This window comes from Neurospora hispaniola (genome assembly GCF_033458365.1).
Source record: "Neurospora hispaniola strain FGSC 10403 chromosome Unknown B0T23scaffold_5, whole genome shotgun sequence".
Taxonomy (NCBI): Eukaryota; Fungi; Ascomycota; class Sordariomycetes; order Sordariales; family Sordariaceae; genus Neurospora; species Neurospora hispaniola.
In genome coordinates, this window is record NW_026944410.1 from 2,320,645 (window position 1) to 2,336,950 (window position 16,306).

General features: G+C 51.8%; 7 protein-coding genes across 7 annotated transcripts; 2 read left to right on the top strand and 5 right to left on the bottom strand.

Moving 5' to 3' along the window:
* Positions 1–665: 665 nt before the first annotated feature.
* Positions 666–3,069, bottom strand: B0T23DRAFT_340241 (uncharacterized protein). The gene is made up of 2 exons (XM_062835876.1): positions 2,907–3,069; positions 666–2,853 (listed from the first exon to the last, which is right to left on the bottom strand). Exon 2 carries the CDS (start codon positions 2,756–2,758, stop codon positions 1,130–1,132), a length of 1,629 nt encoding a protein of 542 aa, XP_062691896.1. The 5' UTR covers positions 2,759–2,853; positions 2,907–3,069; the 3' UTR covers positions 666–1,129.
* Positions 3,070–4,314: 1,245 nt separating this feature from the next.
* B0T23DRAFT_318179 (uncharacterized protein) lies at positions 4,315–5,441 on the bottom strand (the record flags this gene model as incomplete). Its single annotated transcript, XM_062835058.1, has 2 exons — positions 4,315–4,759; positions 4,816–5,441. 2 exons carry the CDS (start codon positions 5,439–5,441, stop codon positions 4,315–4,317), a joined length of 1,071 nt encoding a protein of 356 aa, XP_062691897.1.
* Positions 5,442–5,871: 430 nt separating this feature from the next.
* Positions 5,872–6,366, top strand: B0T23DRAFT_318201 (Oligosaccaryltransferase-domain-containing protein; the record flags this gene model as incomplete). The annotated part of the gene is made up of 2 exons (XM_062835060.1): positions 5,872–6,011; positions 6,078–6,366. 2 exons carry the CDS (start codon positions 5,872–5,874, stop codon positions 6,364–6,366), a joined length of 429 nt encoding a protein of 142 aa, XP_062691898.1.
* Positions 6,367–6,765: 399 nt separating this feature from the next.
* On the bottom strand, positions 6,766–7,105 carry B0T23DRAFT_382336 (uncharacterized protein). Its single transcript, XM_062837325.1, has one exon. It carries the CDS (start codon positions 7,086–7,088, stop codon positions 6,780–6,782), a length of 309 nt encoding a protein of 102 aa, XP_062691899.1. The 5' UTR covers positions 7,089–7,105; the 3' UTR covers positions 6,766–6,779.
* A 436-nt stretch (positions 7,106–7,541) lies between these two features.
* On the top strand, positions 7,542–9,628 carry B0T23DRAFT_167988 (uncharacterized protein). The gene is made up of 4 exons (XM_062832853.1): positions 7,542–8,033; positions 8,095–8,124; positions 8,961–9,125; positions 9,185–9,628. Exons 1-4 carry the CDS (start codon positions 7,803–7,805, stop codon positions 9,506–9,508), a joined length of 750 nt encoding a protein of 249 aa, XP_062691900.1. The 5' UTR covers positions 7,542–7,802; the 3' UTR covers positions 9,509–9,628.
* Positions 9,629–11,531: 1,903 nt separating this feature from the next.
* B0T23DRAFT_443778 (uncharacterized protein) lies at positions 11,532–14,025 on the bottom strand (the record flags this gene model as incomplete). Its single annotated transcript, XM_062840876.1, has 4 exons — positions 11,532–12,214; positions 12,581–12,713; positions 13,404–13,943; positions 13,979–14,025. 4 exons carry the CDS (start codon positions 14,023–14,025, stop codon positions 11,735–11,737), a joined length of 1,200 nt encoding a protein of 399 aa, XP_062691901.1. The 3' UTR covers positions 11,532–11,734.
* Positions 14,026–14,133: 108 nt separating this feature from the next.
* B0T23DRAFT_168056 (HSP20-like chaperone) lies at positions 14,134–15,431 on the bottom strand. The gene is made up of 4 exons (XM_062832854.1): positions 15,263–15,431; positions 14,755–15,147; positions 14,561–14,614; positions 14,134–14,420 (listed from the first exon to the last, which is right to left on the bottom strand). The coding sequence occupies exons 1-4, from the start codon at positions 15,285–15,287 to the stop codon at positions 14,242–14,244; spliced, it is 651 nt and encodes a 216-aa protein (XP_062691902.1). The 5' UTR covers positions 15,288–15,431; the 3' UTR covers positions 14,134–14,241.
* Positions 15,432–16,306: the final 875 nt, after the last annotated feature.

Sequence of the window (16,306 nt, forward strand, 5' to 3'; positions counted from 1 at the left end):
TATATGCGCACTTCCCGTTGGCGACAGCTCGGAGCATAACCCGTCCCGGCAGTTACTGTCCGAAATCTGGTCGCTTTTAGCGAGGTCTTACACTAGGTACTCATCACCCAAATTGGTGTTTAACGCAGGCAACCAGATAGCCAAGTAACCAACCTCAAGTTCCACGTTGACCGATCCCCGTCAAGCTGGGGAAGCCAAGCCTACCCCGGAAAGACCAAATTCATCAAGTTACCTCAGTCTACTGTTTGTCACCTTCCAGTAGACTCTGACTGTGTATGTAGTGTACGCATGCACTGGTATCGTGATACATTCCCATCGCTGAGTGGGGATTGATATCCAGGTCCCAGCCAGGTCAAGAACCCAAGCATAGAGGTATAGGGCAATTCACCTAGTTAGCTCTTTCTCGTCTTCTTCGACATGTCTCTCTAGTCTCCAAGCTTTTCACTCTGCATCTCAGAATGCCGCAAAGTTCCCGCCCCAAATACCTCTTTTAAAGCGTTACATTGCAAAGACAAATATCCAGCGCTAAAGTGTTTTCCTAGTGATTTTTCCTATTATACAATTGCGACAATTTAGAAGGTTCTCCGGAATTCACATCATGGAAGTACTTCGAGCTTCAGTTTACGTTGCAAATTCATCAACGCAAGAGATTCGGTCAGCTTAGTGTCTATTCTAAGTAAATATTATTGTCTCCATGTAGTCTAGTGGGTGAATAGTGTGTTCGGCCGTGGACCAGAACGTCATCCGCTCCATTCCGCTCAAAGTCCGTCTTTTCATGCAAGTCCTAGGCACTCTCCCATGGGGAGTTTACCCCTGGTAGCGTTTCATCTAAGAGCCAGCGTTGCTGTCAGTTGTAACGAAATATATCTACAAGCGAATATCAACTCATATCAAGGCAAAAAACAGTACCAAAAACTTACTGCAAGCTATGGCATGATACGAACATTTGGAGCCCTTCACTTGAGTATCGCTTGCTATGTTAAGAAGGTGTGAAGGTACATAAGTATACAAACAATATGCCCCTCCTACCTTTTCCACCACTTTCCACCCCGACAACACACACGCAACCAGAAGTACATTCACCCATCTCCTTCCATCCTTCATCCCCCTTCCCCCTCCCGCCTAAAAATCAATCCTGATACAACCCCCTCCACTGCGGATCCCACCCACAACTCAACATCTTCCTCTTAACCTCCTTGCCCAGGTTTCCAGAAGGATTCTCCGGGACCTCCAGGTCCTCCTGGTCCGCTGCAAGCACCGTCACCTCTACCACGGGTCCCATCACTTTCTCGTAGTACTCCCAAAACTCATCCTGCTTCTTCTTCTTGGCCGCCAAGCTCGCCTCCATCGCGTCCCGCTCGGCTTGCGTGTAAACTGGCTCCAGGGCTGCGTTCTCGTCTCTCAGGAAATGCACTCGCTCCAGGCGCACGCGGCGGCGGCGTTTGTCGTCGTCGTTTTCGTAAAGCTGGTCGCGGACGGAGGGGGTTACTTGGTTGCCGGAGGCGTCGAAGAGGTAGGGTGGTAGTGGTTGGAGTTTGATGGCGGTGGTGGTGGTGGTAGAATCGAGGTGAGAGATGGATGATGACGTTGCCGGTTGTGATGGGAGGGCCGATGTTATGGTCAGGGGCTTCTCGGAGAGGGGAGACTCGATGCTGGTGTTGCGGGGGCCGTCGCCGACGTGCCAAAGGAAAGGTATCAGATGGCTTTCGTTGACGTGGGCTTCGAAGTGGGATTTGGTGGGTAGGGTGAGAGGTGGCAGCTCGGATTGGAGACGCTTGCTGTGGCAGGAAGCCCATTTGCAAGTCTTGGGCTCTTGTGGTTGTTCTCTTGCTGAAAGTAGATGGTGTTGATGAGGTTGTCTGTAATCGCCGTGTACAACCAAAACGTGTTTCCGTAGAGTCTCAAAGTTGTGCAGCTCGGCTGGGCATCCCTCCCATTCGCAGAGGAAGCGGATGTATCTGGGCGTGAGTTTGGAGAAAATTTCTCTAGGCAACTCATGTGGCTTCTTGGGTGGACGGCCCCTGCGCTTGACCTCGCTTGGCGCTTTGGGTTGTTTCGGAACTTTGGGTCTAGGAGGAGGCACGGGATTTCCTCGCATTGCGGCATAGGACAAGCCTGGTCTCCATCCGAACGGCCGCCCTCGTTTCTTTGTTGGATTGACCAGGGGTACTGGTGCTGGAATATCTGGTATTGGAAATGGTGGTGGTTGAACCTTCGGCGGCACATAGTTGGGTGCGGCAACAGTGGAGGTAGGTTTCGTCGATGGCCGCTCTGTGATTTTTCGCCTCTTTGGAGTGGGAGGCATCAGGTCTGATGTCACGAAATTGCCAACCATTGTATCTCCTTCTTCCTTCTCTTCCTCCTCCTCCTCGTCTGATGCAACATCTGGGATGCTGATATAGGCCTCCTTCTTCACGCTTACCGGGAGCATGACGGCGACCCGAGCTGACCTTGGTGTTCCATCGCGGACAGATGTCGATGTTGGCGTCGCATGTCGCTCAGATCTTGAGGGTTGCAAAGGCGAGAGCGTAGCTCGCCTCGGATGCTGGGGAACTTTGGCGGGCGCTTGTAGTGGTGGTTCATCCTCCACGTCTTCTGCATCGTAGAACTCATCCACGTCCTCTTCGTGATCCCTTTGTTGGTTTGGGTCTAGATCCGGGTCATAGTCATCGCCCAGCTCATCATAATCGTCCTTAGGATCATAATTGAAGTTGTCGATAGGGTCGTCATCCGGATAAAGGTCCGGATCGTAGGGCATCCTTTCCACCTTTCCCTCGATCAAGTTCGCGGTAAAGCAGATTGAGATTTAATGCCAGATGAGGATGAAAATTGTCGTCATCCAACAGAGTGAATCTGGGGCCTAGTTAGTCGCAATATCTGCCACAAGTGAGAATATCTCAACGCACCTTTTTAACTGCTGAGATTGATGATTTGACGAAGTATACTACTTGAAAGTCCCTGGCTGGGGGAATAGAAGGATATCCAGCAAATATCAAGTACCTTGGTTGGTGTAGAGGGCTGATTTGGCAGACTAATGCCGGCTTCCTGTAGTTATAGGAGAGGGCGTGGGTTGATGAGGGACTGACGCGACTGGACGTGATGTTAGCAATGAAACTATTACTTCTAATCGCACGGCTCAGAAAGTGGTCTGTGCATAGTATTTACTGAGGACTTGTTAACTTTCCTCAAATTAGGTAAGTGAGGTAAATTCATGGGGAAGCAGCGCTGTTTGTGGTTGCATCTACTAAAGATGCAATTACAAGGCTCCCATCCATCCGGTATAAGGGTTTATTTTGAAGCAGTTTGGGAAACTACAAGTGTGGACAACAGCGACTGATTCATGGTACCTCCTCGCCAGGTCTTCAAACCCGACCGTCTGGCTAGCTTTTCAAGACCTAACAAGTACTGGACTGTGCAAGAAGCAATCCAATGTTCACCCATTAGTTCTGCTTGCTAAAAGGGAGCTACCAGTGTTGAACGAAACATCAAACGTATCAGTTCATCGTTCCTTGTATTCTTCCTGGGCAGTCCATGCGAACGATGCACAACAAGCTTCTGCTCGCTGCCCAAACATCACATTGAAGACGATGTGGCCACACTTGGGTGGCTCTAGGTTTAACTCTACCTTCCACGTCACTGCGTAAGCGTCGTGGTGAGTGCTTTTGCGGACAGCCGCACCGTAGTTCTACAAATTAGTTGCAAGCCATGCGTGGATCAATAACTCGGCCTGCTAGACCAATGCCTCGAATTCCTTATCATGTGCTGCAGTCCCGTCACACTGAACCCATTCTGAATAAGAAATCTTTAGCCGCGAACCACCGACGAACAAGCTGGGCCACGGACGTGCAGGTAGAAGGACGGCTTGCTGGATCGAAGGAGATAACAACTGACATGTCCTGATGAACCCATGTATCCTATGTCCGTCTCTGTGTATAAAATGAATGCTGGTGGCGAAGGCGACTAGACACGTGAGACACGCAAAGAAGTTTGGAACGAAGTGCTGGATCCGGGCATGCCTATGATTATGTGTGTGAGCTAGACTAGTTCATGACCAGAGCTTCCAAACCGAAACCTGACGACATTCTTCCCACTACTCCTTTGTGGAGGTGCAACTCGGCTTCACTCCTCGAAGCTTCGTGTATATATCGTGATATAGATGTCGGATAACCTCTGAGCGAGCTGCCTCGAGCAACTCGAACAGCTTCATCAACTTGGCGCCAGATCCCTGCCGCAAGTAAGTGCCAAACTCTCGGATGGGCTCAAACTTTCTGAAGCGGCGGCGCTGGTATTTTCTCCTCGTGTGCTGATACGCCCTCATGTACCAAGCGTTGGCTCGCTGAGACCGGTGACGTCCTTCGCTTCGCCGAGTGTGACAGGAACACCGTGGAGGGCTGACAATCGTTCCTCCTCCTTCTTGATCTGGAGGGCCTCGGTCTCCTTCCGCAGCCTCTCCAAGTTCCAGGCGTCGTCGTCCCCCTCGTCGTCGGAATCGATATCGGCCTCCATTCTCCAGTTGCCACTTTCGAACAAGGCACGACCGGTCGCTTCCTTCGCCTTCCTTGCGGCCTCCTCGGCAGCCTTCTTGTCGAGACGCTCCTTCTTCCATTTGGCGAAACTCTCGGGTGTTACGGGGGTGAGAGTGCCGGTGAGCTTGTGCCTCTCGGACTCAAGGAACTCTTCGAGAGTAAGGGTCCTGAGAGGCGACTTGTCCAGCAGCGCCTTCTCAGCCGCCCTTTGCTCCTTGGTCTTGAGAACGAACCTACAGAGATGGTGTTAGTTATGAGAAGAAGCTGATGGTGCAAAACCCCAACTTACCCAGGCGGCAGAGCATGCTTATACATGCACTTGTCTCCTCCATTCGGGCAAATCCAGAACCAACCGTACTTGCCCTCCTCGATCGCTTCGATAAAGAACTTGCACACCTTGTCGGTGGTGGTGCGCTGGTTGCCCTTCTTAGACAAGACGACGGAGCGCAGCTTTTCTTCGTCCCAGTCCGCCGAGGTCTCTTGCTTCTTCTTGTCGTCCTCCTCTGCTCGTGTATCCTGGTACAGATTCCTCTTTTCAACCTTGCGCTCTTGCTCCAGGTCGTGGGAAAACTTGCACTTCTTGCCCTTTTCGCAGTTGCCCTTCTTGAAGAAAATGCAGACAACGGTCTTGGGGTCGACACCAAAGGGAACCTTTTGGATCTGGGCGGGCTTGTTGAGAAGCAGATCGGCCTCCCTCTTGGCATCCTCAGCCGCCTTCTTCTCGCGCTCACGGGCGGCCTTCTCGGCTTCCTTGCGCTTCTGCTCAGCGTTTCCGCCATTCTTCATTGAGGCCTGCAGGGCGGCAATCTGTTTCTGGGCGGCAGAGCCCTTCTTGTTCTTCATGCCGAAGGTCTTGTCTTCGACAGCCTTCTTCTTGCCGGCGGCGGCCTTCGGATCCTGCTTCTTGGGAGGCATGGTGGGCAAATGTCGCGATCGGGGACCAGAGAGTAGAGTTTGTGTGTGTGTGTGTCGTGATGCGCAAGTTAATGGATCACGTATGTATGTTATATCGAGTTGCTGTCGCAGCTGGGGTGGTGGCAGCGCGTAGGTCGTAAATAGAGCGTGTTGTCGCAGCGACCTTCAAAAGATTTGCAGACGAAGGCGGGGATCTCGATCAACTCTCTGGAGAGTTTCTTGGAGGCAATTCGAAGTGGGTGGGTTGAAACAACTCTAACCAAATGGGCCCACTGACGCCGCCCGGGATTTAAAGCGCTGGGGTGTCCGCCCACAGAAGCCCTGACGTTGGTCCGGGCAGCGCAGCCGGTATAACGAAAGAAGAGGTCCTTCCTTCAGCTTGGGTCCGTCCACGTGACTATCGGGTCCTCTTGTAAATGAACGGATGGAGATGTACCGATACATCGATGCTGCGTCGCGGCCCTCAAGGTGGAAAGCTGTCCATAACACCCGACAATCGGCATCATCACTTTCGAATTTGCGGTCCTCCCGGTGCAGAACAGCTAGTGCGATTGGCATCACCAAGAAAAAGTGAGCACGGCATTCTCTTTTCTCTGTCCAGCCGTCTGATTGACAGCTTTTTGAGCAGCAGAACAGCGCCCTTTGGACCCACTTGAACTCCCCTCCAAGCATTGCGAGTCGCAACAAGTCTACAGCTACCAGTTACGGCACCGAACAAATACCCGACACAGACTTTTCCTACGCCAACGACACAATGATTTCTGACGCCGAACTTTACCGTCTCGCCATCGTTCTCGGGTGCGCGGCCATGGTTCTTATTGTTCTCCACCACTTCCTCGAAACCAATGCCGAAGATCTCGAAACCGATGTTGTCCAGGAGAAGAAGGCAACAAAGGTGGCATCGGCCCCGACCAAGGCAAAATAGGACACAGCGTCCGCAAAATTGTACGGTACGAAGACGGAGACTATATTTCACAAACGGCAGGATACGGCTTGTCCCGCCCTTGGGACATTTGGTTGGGGTGAGGCCGAAAAGGACGGGAGACAGACAGCCTACAGAATGCTCTTCCTTCAGTGCAGGACAGAGCAGGTCCCAGGCGCAACCGATATGCAAGGGAAGGAAACCCCGGAACCACAAAAGGAATACAGGGACAAAGCAGGAAAGCGACGAGGTTTCGGGCCTAGGAGGATTGAATGGGTCAGAGTCGGTTGATACCCCATGGTTGACCCAATGCATAGGAGCAGACTCTCGCACTGGATTTCAGTTTTTGTTCGGATCATGGTGTATCATGTCACCAGTCAGCAGAGACGTGCCAACGCTCTGGGTAGCATGACTGACTACAGTAGTAGTAATATAGTTTTTTTTTTTTTTTTTTTTGTTATGTGCAAAGGGGTCGTTCTTTGTTTCCGCTTGTGAAAGAGCTCAATTGCAACTTGAAACGTCCCTGAAGAAGCAAGCTTGGAGTGTGTGGGATAAGAACATGGAAACAAGGACACACAGCTCCAAAGGGTCCCTGAAAGTGGTGACACGTCTCGGAGAGTTGGGTATCCCGCCATCGCAGGTACCGGTACGATAACAAAACAGCCCAGCTGCGTCAGGAGGGATGGGTCTAGCCCCAAAGAGATTAGCGTACCAATGAGTGCCATCAGCCAAAGCGATTGCCACAAGGCTGTGATTGGCCATGCCTGTTCTTTCCCCTTCTGAGCGAAGCCAAAGCGGTGGGGTGGCCAGTGCGGCAAGGATCCCGTCACGTTGGATGTTGTTCAGGACAGGCGCGTGTGGCCGCAAGTATGCTCAGCCTGCCAGGCCTTGACGAAAGGAAGCGCAGCGAGGTGGCTCCGGTCCCCGTCGGTTCTCCCTCAAATTCTGGGCGGACACCGGTTTCTACTCCCTCCTCCGCCCCCCCCTCGTTCACCTCTCTCGCCCATTCACCACTTTATCACCCAAACAACACCACCTATTTCCCAACACAACCTACCATCACCGCCAAAGCCAAAGTCCATCACCGATAAAGCCCATCCGCTCAAGACCCATATTCTTTTCATTGCTCGCAGGACTGCATCCAACTTCGTCAGCCTGACCACGTCCATTTCCACTTGCCATTCGAGTCGATCAGATCACAGTGTCGCTGCACCTTTTCCGTTGCAGCGCGACTCTTGCTCCGCTTCGACTTCACGCGACCTTGCGCTACCAGCGAGTCGTAACCTGACCTCCCTATCATTCTTCTGCCCAACGCGACCTTCGCCAGCTCTACTGCGCATTTGAGCCCGTCCGCGCTTCCTAATCTCTGAAGCCACCTTGACCACGCGTCTCGTCTCTCTCACCACTTCTAAATCACTTTCCAGCAACCCACCGCCATAATGTCCGGAAAGCTCGACCAGTCTCTCGACGAGATTCTCTCCACTCAGCGCCGCGGTAAGTCCAACGCCCGCGGCCGTGGAGGCCGCCGCTCGGCTGGCGGTAAGCCCACCAATGCTGCTCCCGCTGGCGGTATCCAAAAGAACACAAAGCCCGCTCGCAACGCTGCCAAGCCGGCGCCCGCGAAGAGTGCTGGTCTTACCGGCGAGAGCAAGATTGTCGTCAGCAACCTGGTGAGTCGCGTCCTCCACCTTTCTCCTGCGTAGCATCCTTCACCGCTAACTCCCATCGCAGCCCAAGGACGTTTCCGAAGGCCAGATCAAGGTATGTTATTACCGATGAGGCCATTTAGCCTTCGGACTTTTATCGACATCCCTCTTCCGTGGCGTATCCAATCGGCGTCGTTTTCTCCACTGGGCGGTCGGGACGGTCGTTTATTGCAAATCGGCACTAGGCCATCAAGATTGCCGTTGATTGCTCCTCCCTGACGTGTGTCAATACATTTCGTCATGTTGCGAGTTGAGCAGATCGCAGTCACGCTCTCCCCTCCTTATCATTGTGGTGGCTGGCAAGCGCCTCTGGTTCGGAAAAGGACAAGCAGTGCAGGATCCGGCAGACAAATCTTGTATTGAGCCTAGCTGGGGGGTCATGCATCATCTCTTCCTGGCTGGTCACCTCGAAGTCGATTTTTGCACCCCAGCGCGCCACACAGTGAGCAATGTTCGAGGCTCTGTATCTCATGTCCTGGTTGGACGATTTCTGGGGGGGTTTGGTCCATCAGGGGATTTACAACTCCGGGGAACCGGGGTCTAGCATCGTGGTTGTTGGGGAATTCTACGAGAGGACGGCATCACATCAACTGGACCATGCTTGGATTGTCTGGCATAACTGGATTCCTTCACACGTCCTACTGCTTTACGGGCTGTGAGCCCGGACGCATCGGATCGTATGGATGGCTCTAGTGAGTGTTGGATTTTAGGCTCACCTGCCAGTTGCTGGTGTTGTTGACCCGGAGAATACGCGCGCTGCTCTGGCTATATCCTGGTTTTGGGCCGGCTCGAGACAATGCCCTAGCTTTGACCGATTTGAAACCGAACCGTTACGAACACGACCACACTGAAACTGGCGCACGACGCTAACCACGAATTACCCTGTGATAGGAATACTTTCAGCAAGCTATTGGACAGGTCAAGAGGGTGGAACTTTCGTATGGGCCCGGAGGCACTAGCCGCGGTATTGCTCATATCACCTTCCACCACGCCGATGGTGCTACCAAGGCGTACAACACTCTCAACGGTCTCCTGATCGACAACCGCCCGGTCAAGGTACGCTCATTCTCCATCATATAGTTCTTCTGGTTCTGGCTTTTCTAACGTTCCCCTAGGTCGAGGTCGTTGTTTCCAATGCTGAGTTGATCCCTCAGCCCAAGAGCCTGACTCAGCGCATCACACAGCCCAAGGCCCAGCCCAAGTCTGCCGCCACTGTCAAGCATGCCGCCAACGCCCCCAAGGGTGCTGCTGCTGCTAAGCCTGGCAGCAAGAAGGGTCCCCGTCGCCCTCGTAGCGCCCGCCCTGCCAAGAAGACTGTCGAGGAATTGGATTCTGAGATGGCTGACTACTTCGAGAGTGGCACCACTGACAACGCCACCGGAGCCGCGCCGGCCGCTGCCAACGGTGGTGATGCTCCCATGGAGGATGAGATTCTTTGAACGAAGGGTATGCATGAGGAACAGCAACAGTCGATGACAGCGAATGCCAGCTTCAGCGACAATTTTGTTTGACGGATTTCGGATTGTCTATGATTGTTTTACTATTTTATTTCGGGTTCGGGCAGGGTCTACAGCTTAGGTCAACAGCTTGATGAAATTTTTTCCAGACTCACGACGACCTTCAATTATCGCCTCTCCGCTACTATTCTGTTAGCGAATCTTGTATGATCTGCGACCGGTTCGCCGCGATCTACCATCTCGCTCCTGTCGTTTACGGGCCTTTTGATGGAACATGGATTGCGGCAGGACGCGTCTGCCAAAGGGCCAGGGGTCACAATTTGGTGTTGTTATCAGCACTTTGTTACTCATCCTTTGGTCGCCTATTGAGCGTTTCCCGCCCCTCCCAGTACCCCAAGGCGATGAATATAATCTCACACAAATAGCTCGCCTCTGCTACTGAATTGTTGGTGCGTAACGGGCATACATGTTAGCGAAGCGGGAGCAATATCCACAGTGGCCCTTCTCACATCGCAAGTCACGACTAAATTAAGCGTGCGAAGGGCGTTGCCTTTCTGTATTTTACAGAAAGCTATCTGCGGAGGGTAAATTGTGCATCCCCAGATAAGAAGAGGACGCTCAAGCAGCTAGATCAGCGTTGATCGAGGAACCTCGGGCGCTTCTGGGCAGAAAAAGGCGGATTGAAGTTGATGTCATAATGCCCCAAATTCTGCCACGAACGTAAATCATGCTCCACGTGCTGATAAGAGGGCACCCTTTCCTGCCATTTCTTCGCGATTCAGCAAGCGGTAGTTCCTCCTCATTCACACGGCAATAGAACCACAACCACATTTCTGCTATTTGTCCTTCTCCTTTCCCTTATCCTTCTTCTTCTTCTCCATCTTTCTCTGCTTCCTCTCGCAGTTCTTGCACACCACGGCTTCGGTAACAGTATTGCTTTCGATGCCTGCCGCGCAGTGTCCCAAGTGCTCTCCTCTGTATTTTGGTTTGCAAGGGTTTTCTGTCGATCGGCCTTGCACGAGCTCGCCGCAGGAGGTGCAGTAGGAGTCGACAAAGTGTTTGGTACACATCTTAGTTTGTAGTTGGTTGGTGTGCCGGAGGGTAGTGGTGGTGGTGGTGGTGGTGGTCTCAGAGACGTAAGAGGCGGTGGAAGTAAATGCGCATGGGCTGTAAATTGGTTTCCTAGAGTTGTTGCTCAAATACTCCCTAAATGAAGGGCGGCAGTTTTGACAAGAGCGCAAGGATGGATACAAATGTTTGTAGTAATACCTGGATTGTTTTGCAGCAAGAGTTGCGAGTATTCAGTTGATGCTATTGTCTCTCTCAGTAAAATAGCCGGTTCATTCTTGGTGGAATCGCCAAGGGTGGGTGACTTGCGCGAGTCCGTTCGTGAATAGGGTTAAGGTGTCAAGTACAATACTGCCTTAGCTTGGTGGTCTTGAATTACTTCTAATGCCCGTCATCTTTATTCCGAAATTGCAGAGCGGTGTTGACCAAGAGGGTCCAGACGGGCTGGTACATACAGGTCACTCGTCACTCGAGGGTTTCTACGTAGGGAATGATGGTGTATTTGTTAGAGGTCCATGATGTAGGTTGAGGAAGTTCTATGAGGGTTTGTCGTTCGTTCGCATTTGGCCATCGATTATTATGGGGGTAATAATACGTTGTAGAGATGGAAAAAGCGATGACTGAATATAATAAGTATACCCGACCCTTCCCTTACCGTATTACCCCCGCTATTTACACGACCTACCTGTCACGAGAGCCATCAGAACCAGTTCAAGTCTATCCGCTCTGGGAAAGTTTGCGAGGCTCTTGCTACATGGAATGAAATAACCACTTGGTGTTGTTGGCTTGACAAGCTCCATTACGTGCAACTAGGTATATATGGCCATGTGTTGAGCTTGATCCCAAAGCATCCTCTGTCGAAAACCGTGATAATGGCAACTGGTAACCTGTCTAGCAGGCACTGTCAAGCACATAATCAATATTTGCCATTCCCAAGTAAGCTCCTTTATATCACATTTCCCCTGTGACTGTGTTATTCCCTCCCCACTTCCGTTCCTATGTCCGTTTTACTTTGTATGAGCACCGTCGTCCTGAGAATGACCAGAACGCCCTTTCTCCGACATGTACGATATACCCCTCCGGCCAACCAATTCTACCTCCCTCATACGCTCTCAGATTTTTGGAGCAATCCACTCCTCATCAGCCGGCCAAGCCAAGATAGATGCTCCCATCTGTGCGTCCCTCGCCGCCTCTCCAGCTGTATAGGAAACCGATGCTGATGAAGGTGACGATGGGGAGGAGGAAGAGCGGCTGCTGGCCGCGCTGGAGGTGGTATTGATGGTGATGGTAGGGCCTATACCTGCGAAGCTGGAGGCGGTGCTCGAGTAAGGCGATGACGTCGAAGAATGGTGTGGGTGTGAACAGTGAGAGAAATTGCTGCTGGTGGTGGTGCTGAAGTTGGAGGAGGATGAGCTGCGTCGGGAGGAGGTGGTGGTAGAGGCCATGTTTGGAGCTGGGCGGATGTGGTTGCTCTGGTCTTAGGGTTTGTTCGTGCCTGGTTTTGGTTGTTGGGTTTGGATTCTTGTTTGTTTTGTCTTGAAGATGACAGGAGCGAAGATCGAGTGACTTGTTGTTGACACTTGGAGTTGAAGGTTGTAACTTGATGGGTGTGGCTTCGGTCTGTGAAATGGTGTAAGTAACTTGGCGTTGGTTGGACAGTGTGTGAATTATGATTATTGTGACAATGATGATAAAATCGGGAAGAACAGGGGAACGACAAAAACAGAGGACACGAATATTATAGAAAGTCGTATACGAGGCTGTCAGGAGTAAGTGAGACACATGACACCAATATTGGCAGATAGGATCTCAACAAAGGCAAGTGGAAAATATGGTGACTCTCGTGTGTGCCTTTGAGTGTCCAATGAGAAGAATCTCCTCTAAACAGCCACACTAAGCTCTTCGAGCCCCTCACAACGCTTCACGGTGATGGTTGAAAAAGTGAAACTAAGAAAGTTGATAACTTATTGATGATGTTCGACTAACCTTGTGTCCGTTCTCAGCGATGATGCAATTCACCCCTGCAGTTGTCCACCACTTCTTTCCGTATGTTGTCTTTAGGTTCGGATGAGTAAGAAGAAGTTGTTGCAACTTGTTCTCCTCTAGGTCCAAGCGCAGTCTGTATATTCAAAGTGCAGCTGTTCCAGCTACGGCGGGTATTGGGTGTATCTCAAAAAAGCAAAGTGGGAATGGATTGGTCAAAGGAAACGAGTAGTTTTATATGCGGTCTGCGATTTCACTTCTACGAGGAGGCCTGTAAACAAATATATTATGTAAGTACCGCAAAGCTGCTAGATCTCGAGTTCAAGTGCCCCAGGTTTGTCCGAGACAAGCTGGAATGCAAGAGGAACAGGCGCTAATTTGGTAAGAAGCGAGATGAGAAACCAGCAGCAAGCACAGTAACGACACGAGAGTAAACACTATCGCCCACCGCTTCCACCCAACAGCGGTAGTGGTGGCTTGAGGGTTCACCGGAGCATTTGGATCAGATGGCTTTCTGTGGGTGTGAATCATGTCGTTTAGTGTTCCTGACGACCTTCCTTTTTCTAATCATTCCTATCCCGATTCCAACGCATACTAGATGGTCATCACAGCTTGGCATCACAGATGCTACATCTAGGAGCGTTGAGTAGTGTGGAGGTAGGGTGACGAAATATGGATAAGTTCAGAAACTTACTTCAAAAGGGGCTAGATCAGTGTAACGGTTGAGGATCCTGGCGGTAAACTGTTCGAACGACTTCCAGGATGAGGGAACAGCAGCTGTGTCGACCGCCGGGGTATCAACATTGAACATCGAGCGGCACGATACCGGGGCGGCATGGTAGCAATGTCGGCGTGCCTCATCGCCGGAAAAGAAGCAACATCAGCGATGGGAGGAGGCAGATGAAACCTCCCGTTTGAGAGACACTCGCCGTAGGACTGATCCAAAGAACCCGTATCTGACTGGAGGTCATGCCCTCGACCGGAAAATAAGCCACTGATCTTGTTGGGAGCAAGACATCGCAATAACGGTTTGCGATATTCCCGTCGTGCTGCTTCTGAAAGACGAACGACAATAGGGTACCGATGCGATGGATCCGCAGCCTCACTCGAAAGCACTGCATCCCGTTTCCGGTAGTGGTGAAGGAATGAGGAGCGAGAATGAACCGATGGCGAAGGGCGGACATTCGACTTGAACAGAGAGCCAACCAAGTAGTATGTACCTTTTGAACTTCCACCGGTTTCCCAAGACCTGCTTCGCAGAAGCGCCGCAAAAACGGAAAGGATGATACGAGAAGGGACACACCGAGCTGAAACCGCCGATAATAAGCAGACATTCGGCGACAAGGGGTAGACGCAAGCCTTTGTTCTTGGGGAAGATACAAGCCCACAACTGTCACATACATGGTGCAAATTCGGGATCGAGGGTTTCCTAGACAAAAAATGAGCATGATTCCATTCGCTGCAAGATCCTGCTAGATACCGAAATCAAAGGACTCCATAAAAACCGTTCCAGCTAATCAGCCTGCGTCAATATTCCACCCCCGAAGCATTGGGGAATGGGAGGGTATGTGTAAGTAAATCCTGTCGTTATTCCCAATGCCCAGTTCTAAACATTAAAGCCCATTGCCATGGATCTTGGGTATGCCTATTACTTTTATGAGTATTTACGCAGCCTCCTTTGACGTGTCGACAGTCTCCTTGACATCCTTTGCCTCCTCGGCCTTATCAGCCTCGCCCTCGCCCTCGAGAGGAGGCATGTCATCGTCGGAGTCTTCCTCATCGTCGCCGCCGGGCAAACCAGCACCGCCCAGCTTGGAGAAGTCGATACCACCGAAGTCACCACCTGTGTGAATTCGAGTTAGCATATTGGCCAGTATCAATAGCAGAGCGCACAGCCGCTAGATGACTCTTGGAGGTGTCCGCGTTGTCTCGGGTATGGTCGGTGCCATATGCCCCTCCCCGTTCAGCTGGAAGTGTACGTACCCATACCACCCATGCCACCCATACCACCCATACCACCCATACCAGGCATTCCTTCTGTAGGTACACGATATATTTAGTTTCGGTTTGAATAAGGATGGGACAGGGGCTTTGGCTCGGGAGATATGCGACGAGTGGCGCAGCAGAATCAGGTCACAAGCGGGTGGGGGAACAAGGGTTAAAGAACTAGTACTCACCCATACCGCCAAAGTTGCTGAAGTCATCCTCAGCGGCCTCGTGCTGCTCGTCCTCATCAACCCACTTGTCGAAGTCGGTCTTGAGGAAGTGAACCTTCTTGGGCTCCTTGAGGAGACGGGGCCAGTAATGAGCATCAAGCTCCTTCTTGCGGAGCTTCATCTCGACATCACGGGCCGTGTGGTGGACCTGGCTCGCAGCAGGGTCAATCTCGGCGTAGAACTCGAGCTCGACATGGTAGGTCTTCTTGAGGGTGTCGGAGTGGCCGGTGAAGACGAGACCAGTGGGCTTAAGGTCGAGCTTGAGGTTGGAAGTAGGGACGTCGGGAACGCTAATGGTGAGGTAGATGAAGTTGCTCTCGGGGTCGGTAGCAGAAGAGCGCTGGGCCCAGCGAACTGTAGGATTGGAATCCATTGTCAGCAACTTGCGTATATACAATGCGACAGGAACCGCAGCTCATGGTAGAGGCATGCGATGCGATCTTGAGAGGATGATCAAAATCAGACTCACCCTCGGGTGTCACAGTGGAAGCCATTTGTGATGATAGTCGTGTAAGTGTGTGTTTGTGCGAAGATGTTGCTGGAGAAGGGTAGCTAGCTAGCTCCTGGATGTAAAGCGCATACAGCGGTAGAAGCGCAGTTGTTGTTGGTTGTTGTTGTGGTTGTTATCGTTACTGGCAGTGGTAGTATTCACAACGAGTACGTCACAACTAGAGTCGTCGTCAAAAAAAGGCCGTTGTGTCTTGTAGTCACGGACAAGAAAGCTGGAAGGAGAGGATGCGGGAAGAGGTGGGTTGGCTGTGAGGCTGCAAGCAATTTAGCACTCACGCCCTGCCTTGTCGTCCCTTGGGTCTCCAACTTAGTCGCCGGGTCCCCTCCGGGTGACGGTAGAATTCGTAAGAAGCCTGAAGATTCCCGGGCGCGCGGGGCCTTGACGCAGGGCTGAGCTTCCACGCTCCATCCAGCTTCAGTTGTGTTGCTCCAACTGCTCCAATTGCTCCAACTGCCCGCTCCAGCTGTGGCCTCCAAGTGGAGAACTGACGAGCAGTAGACGAAACCATGGGAGCTTTCTAGAAACTTGTACATATCCCACAAGGCAAAGAATAAAAAAGATTCCTTCCGTCTGAAAACGCCAGCAGACGAGCAATCAAACGACTATGCTTACACCGACCTGTGTATTATCCCGAGCCTTGTGTATCTGGTAGTATGCAACTGCCTCCTAAGACCTTGGCTTACAGCCAGATGAGCCAGGGCATGTGGTTGTGGTTATAATGGTGGGGCTGAGGTCAAAGCATCACAGCAACATTGACGGCTACCCTGTTGAGCCTGTGTTATCCAGCAGTCGTACAAGATGTGGCTCTTTATGGCAGGACATGGAGATTTCATATCTGGACAATGTCACAAAGGTACTGTAGACCTCCATTTTCGTGCAGTGTACACCTACCTCTAAGGTTATTCCCACAAACTCGGACACTCCTTGTCAGTCCCAATCCGCAGCATCATCGCGGGGCGGATAGCGGGCCTGTTGGGTGGTTCCCTCCAGGGGCAGCTCAAG

Coding starts and splice junctions, on each gene's coding strand:
- B0T23DRAFT_167988 (XM_062832853.1), top strand. CDS start 7,803: ATGTCCGGAAAGCTCGACCAGTCTCTCGACGAGATTCTCTCCACTCAG. Junction 8,125..8,960: donor TTTCCGAAGGCCAGATCAAG/GTATGTTATTAC, acceptor ACCCTGTGATAG/GAATACTTTCAGCAAGCTAT. Junction 9,126..9,184: donor TCGACAACCGCCCGGTCAAG/GTACGCTCATTC, acceptor ACGTTCCCCTAG/GTCGAGGTCGTTGTTTCCAA.
- B0T23DRAFT_382336 (XM_062837325.1), bottom strand. CDS start 7,088: ATGGCACTCATTGGTACGCTAATCTCTTTGGGGCTAGACCCATCCCTC.
- B0T23DRAFT_340241 (XM_062835876.1), bottom strand. CDS start 2,758: ATGCCCTACGATCCGGACCTTTATCCGGATGACGACCCTATCGACAAC.
- B0T23DRAFT_168056 (XM_062832854.1), bottom strand. CDS start 15,287: ATGGCTTCCACTGTGACACCCGAGG. Junction 15,148..15,262: donor TTCCACTGTGACACCCGAGG/GTGAGTCTGATT, acceptor CCAATCCTACAG/TTCGCTGGGCCCAGCGCTCT. Junction 14,615..14,754: donor CAGCAACTTTGGCGGTATGG/GTGAGTACTAGT, acceptor GTGTACCTACAG/AAGGAATGCCTGGTATGGGT.